Below are 10,407 nucleotides of genomic sequence, written 5' to 3' on the forward strand. Positions count from 1 at the left end.
ACTGAGACACTGGGCCGACTTTCTTCTTTCCTCCCGCCATTGCTCTCCTGTCTGCAATGGCGTCTGGGTTGGTGAGGCTGCTCCTGCGGGGGCCTCGCTGCCTACTGGCTCCGGCCGCCCCCATATTAGCTCCGCCGGTTCGTGGCGTGAAGAAGGGATTCCGTGCCGCTTTACGCTTCCAGAAGGAGTTGGAGCGGTGGCGCCTGCTCCGGTGCCCGCCACCGCCGGTGCGCCGGTAGGAGTCGCCCTGGGAAGGGACCCGGGTGGCGATGGAGAGGACCTTGGGCCGCTTGTCTTGCGTCCTCGGCCCAGCGTGTCACTCGTTGCCGGTGTTCTCCTGGCTTGAGTCTAGGAGGTTTGCGAAGGAGACACCGTGGGAGGCGGACGCTTGACCTGACAAAGGAGGTGGATTTTTGCCGCAGGCAGTGGAGCCGGGGCTTCTCTCCCCACTTTAAAACTGCCATTTAGAGCCCTGTGGGCAGAGTCTTAAGAAATGAGGCCGACTCAAGGGCATTCTTTACGTGGGCTTAGAGTTTGTTGTAGCTCCGTTTTGTCATGCGTGAATTATTCGGGTGCGGGTAGGGGTGAAGAAAGCACTTCGCAGCATCGCTGCCCAGAATAAAAGAGAAAGTTTAGTTTTAGGTTTTTATCATAATTTTGTTCCAGTAGTATAAAGTCTGGGAGAAAGAAGCCCAGGTTTTATAGCCCCAAATGAGATAATACTATACACGTGGTTCTGTGACTTTTTTCTCTTTAATAATGGGTCTTTTATATATTGTCATAGCAGAACTAACACCTCATTCTTTTACATGGCTGCATGTCCATTGAATAGTTGTATTCCAGTTTATGTGCATTTGAGTTCTATATTATTGCAGTTATAACCAATGTAACAATGAATAGCCTGAAAACTTATTATACCTTTGGAAACTTATATGTAAATAGGAAATTTTGATACTTTCATTTTGCCCTTCTCAGAAAGGGTTGATCAGTTGCTAAACTCCCACCAGTAGGAGTATGAGTGTTCACATTCATATACTCTTCCAACACAGAATGTTACCTTTTTTTTCCTAATTGCCAAAAAAAAAAAAGGATCTCCTCCTAATTTACATTTCTTTGATTTTTTTGAGGTTAGACATTTTAGGAAAACTCTGGTGGCATAGTGGTTAAGAGCTATGGCTGCTAACCAAAAGGTCGGCAGTTCGAATCCACCAGGTGTTCCTTGGAAACTCTATGGGGCAGGTCTACTCTATCCTGTAGGGTCACTATGAGTTGCAATCGACTTGATGGTAGTGGGTTTGTATATATTTTAGACTTGTTAAGCTGGATGAGATTTTATGGATTGTATTGATTTTGTGACTTTGAGCCCAGGTCTTTATACTTTGTTGCTTTTTTACTTAAAAAAGGTTTTACTTTGGACTTGTCTGTTCACAAAAACATCTCTGGGTCCATTCTTGGAAGTAATGAGCTTTTAACTTGTAATATTGATGCCAGAGTTTGTAAGTGCTTATTTAAATGGATATCTCCAAAACGTAAATCAATACATGCAAATTAAGTGTAATAATGTAGTTATTGCTCATGGACTGAATTTGTGAAGTTATATTACTTAGGTAGAAGGAGTCCCTGGGTGGAGCCAAATGGCTGAGCACTCCATTAGCCAAAAGGTTGCTAGTTGAAACCCACCCAGAGGCCCCTTGGAATACAGGCTTGACAGTTGGCTTCTGAAAGGATACAGCCTTGAAAACTATGGAGCAGTTCTACTCTGCACATGTGGGGAATGGACTCTAAACAGCAGCTAACAGCAACAACATAGCTGTAAAGCATTGTTTCATAGTTAGAGCCAGAAGTAAGGAACTTAAAAGTTAGGATAATGGCTTAGTCTCTGATGTTGAGCCACTTTAATGTGGCTGTTGGTTCAAAGGGAAAATAATCCAACCATTTGTACAGAATGTAGCAAAAAACCACAAGTAATCATCTGCCTTGAGTTTTAAAATTTGAAATATCAGAGCCTGACATTGAAAAGAAATGTGGCCTTTTTTTCCCTTCTTTTTATATAATTACAACAGTAAAAAAATTTTGAATCATAGTAACGTGTTTTCTTTACCAGCTCTTACTGTCTTCCGTTTTATACTTTCAGTTCGGAGAAGCCCAACTGGGATTATCATGCTGAAATACAAGCATTTGGACATCGGTTGCAGGAAACCTTTTCCTTAGATCTTCTTAAAACTGCATTTGTTAATAGCTGCTATATTAAAAGTGAGGAGGACAAACGTCAAAAACTTGGGATAGAGAAAGAGGCTGTTCTTCTGAATCTTAAAGATAATCAAGAACTATCTGAACAAGGGACATCTTTTTCACAAACTTGCCTCACACAATTTCTTGAAGATGCATACCCAGACTTGCCCACTGAAGGCATCAAAAGTCTCGTTGACTTTCTCACTGGTGAGGAAGTCGTGGTCCATGTGGCTAGAAACTTGGCTGTGGAACAGTTAACACTGAGTGCAGAGTTTCCAGTCCCCCCAGCTGTATTACAGCAGACTTTCTTTGCAGTCATTGGAGCCCTCCTACAGAGCAGTGGACCTCAGAGGACTGCACTTTTCATCAGGGTAGGTAATTAGTAATTGTCCATGCTGGGACATGGTTGAGGTGGACAGATGTAAAAAAATTATGTTTGTTATTCACTTCTTTGTTATATCAGCTTTGAAGATTAGATATGCATTTTTCCATCTCCAAAAACTGAGGAGGTCCTAAAGCCTTTTTATGATAGGGTCTTAATTACAATATGATTTAATTAAATAATTGCTACATGTATATTATTATATGACAGGGTCTTAGTTATTCCAATTGTCTAATTGAGAACAACATCAGAGGTGAATGTTCAATATAAGTTCTTAAGGACAGCAAGGCAAGTATAGTGCCTACACTGTAGATGCTCAGTAGATGTTTAGTGAATGAATGAAGCCAAAGTCACTATACCAGAGTCTAGTGTGATGAGGGACCTTCACTATTTCTGACTCCCTGTGATGTACAACTCTTTGTTAGCCAGTAGCTTAGCTAATGGAAATGCATACATAAGTAGTATGACTTGATTTCCTTTGTTTTTAGAGTTTATTAACTGAAGGACATTTGATTCTCTGCCACTGGATGAAAACATGAGTTTTTAGTCACTTTTAGGTAATAGAAAGTCTGTGCATTCATTGTAGTTCAGAAAAACAGTCTTGATTTAGATATTTGAACGTGAGACCCTTTAAGCTAGCATTCCTTACTCTTGAAATTTATTCATATTTAGTTTTGATACCAAGTTGGGTAGTTTTGATAGAGAAGGATAATTGTATAAACCAACACTTCAGACTTTGTTCATAAATTTAGACCTTCTTGTCTTCCCTTCCCTAGCAAGGCCCTGTAACAGAGTGGTTACCTGCCTGTCTTTGGAAAGTGGGTATGTTATATGACACCTCTGGAGTTGGAGCTCAAGGAGAGAGGACAGCAGAAACTTTTTACTTGATTTGATGGCTGTCAAGTGGCTTAGTGCTGTTTGAGCCTGGTTGGTGGTTAAAATTGACTCTAGTGGGGATTGTCTCCCCTGTTGGAACCTTCCATTCATATATCTTGACATGGATCAGCTTTTGATTTCCTGGTAGAATCTTCAGGCTGAGCAGGATCCCTTGAAAAATGATACCCCTTCAAAAATGACATCCCTTCTTTGGGTTCCACATCTAGTCCCTAGGGTTTTTACGCCTTTAACAGCAATTGCAGACTTCTGCCCCTCTACTACAGGTGGCTTCTGCCAGCCTCTTGCCTTCTGATTCCTTAGGTTATGTTGGCTGGCAGTCAGCTGTACACTGCTTGCCTGAAAATCCAGTGGTGTGTGGACCTTAGAAGCCTTCTAGGCTTGCGGTCAAAAGGAAAGGCTCTGCCTCTCCCCTCAACCCACCTAGAGTTAATTACAGCACAGCTTTTTCTAAAGAAATTCTCACAAAGTCTGTCTTTAGCTTTGTAGCCTCTGGAGATTTTAGAACTGTAACCAGTATGGGGAGGCACCTCTTGGAATCCTGGAAATTTCCACAAGGTTATTATCAGACTGTTTGGGGAATTTTTGTTTATCATAGCTTGGTGCCTCTGTTGACGGTTCCAAGGGCTGTTAACATACCAAAAAACCAAATCCATTGCCATTGAGTTTATTCTGGCTCGTAGTAATCCTATAGCGCAGAGTAGAACTGCCTCATCAGGTTTTCTAGGCTGTAATCTTTACAAGAGCAAATTCCCTGGTCTTTTCTCTTATGGAGCCACTGGGTGAGTTCAAACTATCAACCTTTCATTTAGCAGCAACCTTGCAGTTTAGAGTGCTTAATGGGTTTTTTTTTGGAACCGCTGTGTCATCAGGGCTCCTTTCTGTTACACATAGATAATTCAAATATCTGTTTCCTAAATGAAGAGTTTTGATGTTTCTATGGTGCAGTTCTACTCTGTTCTATAGGGTCGCTTTTATTGTATGTCTGCCGTAACAGAATTGACTAATTTGGATTGTCTTTATCTCACTTATTCATCCAACTAAAATTTAATGAGTGCTTGCTATGTGTCAGCCACAATGCTGAGCACTGGAGCCAGAGGCTAAATAGGATGTGCTTCCTGACTTAAGCTCTTTAGGCAAATAGTGGAATGTGGGAAGTGCTATCATCCAAACCAAACCCATTGCCTTCGAGTCGATTCCGACTCATAGTGACCCTATAGGACAGAGTAGAACTGCCCCATAGAGTTTCCAAGGAGCACCTGGTGGATTCAAACTGCTGATCTTTTGGTTAACAGCCATAGCACTAAACTACTCTGCCACCAGGGTTTCCAAGTGCTATCATAGAGATGATATAAAGGTGACACTTGCCACTAAAAAGGACATTCCAGGAAGAAGTGTCAAGAAAGAGCTTGTGCTAGGGAACTACAAGTAGTTTTGTGTGATTGATCATATTGTGTTGGTGGTGGGGTGGAGGGGTCTGTGATTGGAGAGGGGAATCTGCACCTTTAGGAGCTAGTGTACAGAAGGTCTTCAAAGCCAGTGTTACTTAAGAGTGTGGTCTGGTCAACAGTAACATCAGTGTATCACTGGAGAGAACTTGTTAGAACTACAAGTTCTCAGGTACCACCTCCAATTACAGAATCAGAATCCCTGGGCACAGGGCCCAGGAATCTGTGTATTAACTAGCTTTCCAGGTGATTCTTTCGCACCTGAAAACTTAGCACAGCACTGTCAACCTTGCTGGAGCCCTGATGGCAGTGGTTAAGAGCTTCGGTGAGCTATAGCTGCTAACCAAAAGGCTGGCAGTTCGAATCCACCAGCTGCTCCTTGGAAGCCCCATGGGGCATTTCTGCTCTGTCTTATAGGGTCACTGTGAATTGGAATCGACTCAATGGCAAGGGGTTTTGGTTTGTTAACCTTGCTATACTCTTCATTTATTTAATGATCTTGTAAAGGCTAAAGTAGATAGATAGAGCTGGAGAAGAGTTTTAAGTGGGAGAGCTTAGTGATCAAATGTCCAGTTAAGAAACATCAATTCTTCTGTCATACTGTCTCCCTGCTGTAGGGGGATGAGGTTGGATGTATTCAACTAGTAATAAATTGTTAAGAACAGGAGCCACTAGGAAAAAAAATAGAAGGAGAAGTAGGTAATCACTCCAGAATAATTGAGATTTCTTTCTGTATTCCTGCAGATGTCTCAAGCATTAGAAAAGAACTGTTCTTTTTTCCCTACATTTGGTTATCTTAAATGGCAGATAACAGTTCAGGGATACATAAGTACATACATTCACACACGTACGTCTCAAAAGGCATCTTAATTGCTGTGCATTGAAAGATTCAAAATCCCCAACTGAGAATGGACTTATTAAACATTTTAAACTAATGAAGCTGAAATAGCTTTGTTGTGGTTCTTAAGACACACATGGAACTTAGCAATCCTTTTTTTAATTCCTCCTCTCCTGCCCCCATTTACCCATTGTGTTAGCATATTACTAAGTTTTTTAACATGGGTTAATTATAATACACACGTTGCTGTGAAAATTAGTGTTTGTTGCCATGCTTTGTATACAGCATAGATTGACTTTTAAATTGGCAAATGAATTCCCTTCAGCTTTGAATGTTAATAACTTTTCAGTTTTTTTAGTCTTTTCAAGTCATAGTCTTGAAAGGCAGTTTATGAGGAAATAATTATTCTTTAAATGATTTTTTGAAGTTATTAACTTAGGTAATAAAGTACTATTGTCTAGAGGTCCTGAGTGAGTGCCCTTTTACATGGGTTTTTGCCACACGTTATTACTGTTTGTTTATTAGTCCAATTTTTTTTAAAAAATATTTTTTCTTACTGATAGAAAATGTAAGCCTAGATTATAAAATGGGATTCTACCTCCTTTGGAATTTTGGTGTGGAGCATGCTGCTTGAAAGAGGCAGTTTTCTCAGTCTCTTTTAAATATACTTTTATTCAACTGTTCTTGTAATTCAGTTTTTCTTACATGAAGAAATTATATGAAAAAGAATATTAAACTGTTTTATTTTTCCATTTCCCATTAAGTTTTTTATTTCTGTTAAAAGTATACTTGGAATTATGGTCCTGATTTTCTTTATACTAGTTTAAATGTATAAATTATATCTTTATATGCAGGACTTCTTAATTACACAGATGACTGGAAAAGAGCTCTTTGAGATTTGGAAGATAATAAATCCTATGGGACTACTGGTAGAAGAGTTAAAGAAAAGGAATATTTCTGCTCCTGAACCCAGACTTACTAGGCAGTCTGGAAGCACCACCGCTGTGCCGTTATATTTTGTTGGCTTATACTGGTTAGTAAAATTTTAATCTTAACTTCATAGTGTTGATTGGAAGCTTTAAAAACAGACTTTTCTCAATTTGTTAACTTCTGATTGCAAAGATTTTTTAAAACTCATGCCCGTGGTTATTTATTTTCTACTTTCCTAGTGAATGTCATTCTTTGGAGAAGGTGAGTAATCTATGTTTTGCTAAAGTAGCTTTTGTTAGCCAGCTGTTCACTGCAGTATTTTATGGCATATGTGTTAACCTAAATTTTTTGTATAAAGACATGAGTTTTCATTCATAAGTGTTTTAGATTTAACTCTAATCCAATCTTGTCAGCAGCTTCAACTGAGCCCAGAGCTAAAAAAGGAGGGGCTTAGTTATCCATTAAAATGTATAAATCAACCCATGTTAGCTTTTTTTGTTGGTAAAAAGTAGGCCTGCTCCCTGATGGAATTCAGTTGGATTAAAGTGTTAAATGTAAACATTGACTCTCTAAGATAAATTTTGGGTCACGAAGTTGCCAGGAAGTACTTAAATATAATTGAGAAGTAGCACATCCATTCCATAGTTGTAAACTAACAGGATTAGTATTGTTTACTATATATATCATTTGCTCTCTTAGAGAAACATTTTACATTTTCAAGGAAGAGTTTGGTAGCTACAATAGAAACACCAATAAAGCAGAGAAATTCTCTTTTTTTTTTTTTTTAACCTAGTTATAATAGAACACTGATAGTCAACATTTAGTAAGCCCTTACTGTGCTACTTCAGTATCTTTTGGAAATAAATTAGAGTGTGAATTATAAATATGCAAAATAAGTTTGCCCCTCCACACCTTAAATGTTGGTAAGATTTTGAAGATCTTTATATAACTCTTAATTTAAAATGTAGAGCTGATTTCTTATTTTTTTTAAAGCTTAGATGACATACCTGAAGGGTACATTTTTTTTCCAACCAAATCTTTACTCAGGTTATATCGCAGATTGAAAATGAGTTTAAAAAAAAAAAACCCCAAATAATCTAACCATAGTTCCCAGGAATATTTTTAATAATTCCAGGTTTTTACAGCAAGATATTTTAATGTATATTCTTCTAATTATCCCATCAGCAACTAAAAAAAACCAAACATACCTGTATAGGTGTGCCTTGCTTTTTTGACAAAAAAATATTGGGCCTAGTGAATTTTTTTATATTTACTGTGAAAATGTAAATGTTTCTTTGTCTAACTGCTGTATATAATGAATTTGCTACAGAATCAGTTAAAATCCAAAAGATACCCCCAAGAGTACTGTTATTTTTGGTGGCTATTATTACCAAATTAGATTTAGAAGGCATAACTTATTTGTGTACCATGTTTTATGATGCACGGTGTAATTTAAGACTACTGCTGATTCTCTTGCTAGTGATAAAAAGTTGATTGCAGAAGGACCTGGGGAAACAGTATTGGTTGCAGAAGAAGAAGCGGCTCGAGTGGCACTTAGGAAACTGTATGGATTCGCTGAGAATAGACGACCCTGGGACTATTCCAGGCCCAAAGAGAAGTTGAGAGTGGAGAAAACCATCACTGCCAGCTAACAGACCAAGATGTGAAACGTAAAATTTGTGAGGAAAACGAGACAAATGTCAAAGATGTTCAAAGCTAGATATTTTTAAATTGTAAAGAAATAGGTCTAATTCTCCATCTCGTGTTCTTAAAATTAAATAAGTGCTAATCAGGTTACCATGAGTTGGAATTGACTCCACAATAGCAGGCTTTTTTTTTTTTCAAACTGATTTTATTTTGGCAAAAATCTTTTTTTGACTCTCTTCAAGAATTGTTTCCTAAAGCCTTTGATTTTACTATTGTATATAATTTGTACAGTTAGGTATATTTTATTTTCTTTCAGCTGTGAGGTCCTATTATTTGGATATATGTTTTATGTGAACTTTGCTGTAATACCAATAAAAAAGTTGCTCTTTCTGTAAATGTTACATCGTAGTTTAATTTGATGTACCTAGGAATGTTAGAAGGCTGATGAACTTTGCCTAATATAATACAGTCGTGTGCCACATAATGTCCATTCAGGCAGCATCTGACTGCATATACATCCGTGGTCCTGAAGGTTATGATAACCCACCCACCCAGTGCCATAGAGTTCAGAAATCCCCATCGTAGAACAGCATGTATCAGAATTAGACACGTCTCACTTAACAAGCACAACAATCCTGAAAAATGAAGAAAAAATTCTCCAAGCTGTTACAGGATAAGCTCCACTGAAAGCTACAAGGCTAATGAAGATGAAAATGCTGGAGAGCCCTATATTAGATGTGGAGAAATTGCTAAGGCCATGGACTAAGGATCAAACACAAAAGCAAATCTCTTGTAGCATGTTGACGATCACTGTTAAGGCACGGCGCTTGTTTGTCGTGCTTAAGGAGCAGACTATGATATTGAGTTAAGTGCTAGCTCCAAGTGGTACAAGTACTTCAAACCTTTTTTTGCTGCATAATATGAAAATGAGTGGTGAATCTGCGACTTGATGTGATGGCAGCAGAGTAATTTGTTGAAACCTTAGATAAACTAATTGTAGAGGGAGGTTATTTGCCCCAGCAGATTTTTAATATGGATGAAACCTCCGTATTCTGGAAGCAAATGCCTGAAGTGACTTCCATCCATAATACAGTGTTCCCACAACGTTATGTGATTGATGCTGGAGGAGAAGAAAGACTAGAGGAGAGTTTCTGAGAAGCAAAACACAGTAAGTACTGTCTAACCACTTACCCCAGCATATGTAGAATGTCAGAGTCTAGCTAGGGTAATTTTCTATTTTAATTTTTTAGGTGAACGTTATTTTAAAAGGTCTTGAGAATTGAATTGCAAACTCAGCCTTCCTTCTGCCCTCTCCCTGCCCCATAAATAGTGCTAATAATATGATTCCAGACTTCCGTCAGGCAGTTTGCAGGACCTTCACTTACAGGGTTGGAGAGGAACTGTCCTTACCTGTAGGTTTTCAAGTTTCTGAATCTCAAATTCTTTTGGATTTGCATGTGGAACAGATTTTTTCCAGTGAAAAGATCTGTATCCCTTATAAAGACTGGGATTTCACATTTCTAGGTCTTCTTTTAAGTTAAATTGTTAAATCATGCTTTTGAAAAGCACCCAATACAATATGATGGATTGAAATGTGGACAACGCAATTCATGGATTTTTGCAGTTCCGTATGAAATAGCTTGAAACTTGGAATCATCCTGTGGGTTAACTCTTTTAACTTGCCCTATGAGAATAAATACTACCCAAGTTTGATAAAATCCGCTTGACAGCAGCGGGTTTGGTTAAGTTTGATGTGTGGGCGAGAAGAACGTGGTACCAGGATGTTGACAAATGGGGCATGTAACTGAGAAGATTCAGTGGCCATTGGGAGGACTGGCTTTTTGACTAATGCCTAGTCCCTATTAATAAGAAAGCCATTATGACTATAAAGTTTTTGGGCTATAAAAGCACTGATGCTTGAACTTGGGTTGGCACCAGAGAAAGATAACAACATCATTTCCTTTGAAATTCTGACTCCCTTTTCCATTTTCCCTACTGTCCAGTCCCAAGCCCAAACAAAGTATAATTGCACGAAA

At 38.6% G+C, this 10,407-nt stretch overlaps 1 protein-coding gene across 1 annotated transcript; it reads left to right on the forward strand.

Moving 5' to 3' along the window:
* Positions 1–8,733, forward strand: MRPL44 (mitochondrial ribosomal protein L44). The gene is made up of 4 exons (XM_049888320.1): positions 1–235; positions 2,135–2,603; positions 6,649–6,827; positions 8,205–8,733. Exons 1-4 carry the CDS (start codon positions 57–59, stop codon positions 8,374–8,376), a joined length of 999 nt encoding a protein of 332 aa, XP_049744277.1. The 5' UTR covers positions 1–56; the 3' UTR covers positions 8,377–8,733.
* Positions 8,734–10,407: the final 1,674 nt, after the last annotated feature.

The sequence above is a fragment of the Elephas maximus genome, chromosome 6 (assembly GCF_024166365.1).
Source record: "Elephas maximus indicus isolate mEleMax1 chromosome 6, mEleMax1 primary haplotype, whole genome shotgun sequence".
NCBI lineage: Eukaryota > Metazoa > Chordata > Mammalia > Proboscidea > Elephantidae > Elephas > Elephas maximus.

Excerpts from the sequence above, each read along its gene's own strand:
- MRPL44 (XM_049888320.1), top strand. The coding sequence starts at position 57 with ATGGCGTCTGGGTTGGTGAGGCTGCTCCTGCGGGGGCCTCGCTGCCTA. Across the intron at positions 2,604-6,648 it reads GGACTGCACTTTTCATCAGG|GACTTCTTAATTACACAGAT; the intron begins GTAGGTAATTAG and ends CTTTATATGCAG. Across the intron at positions 6,828-8,204 it reads TATTTTGTTGGCTTATACTG|TGATAAAAAGTTGATTGCAG; the intron begins GTTAGTAAAATT and ends TTCTCTTGCTAG.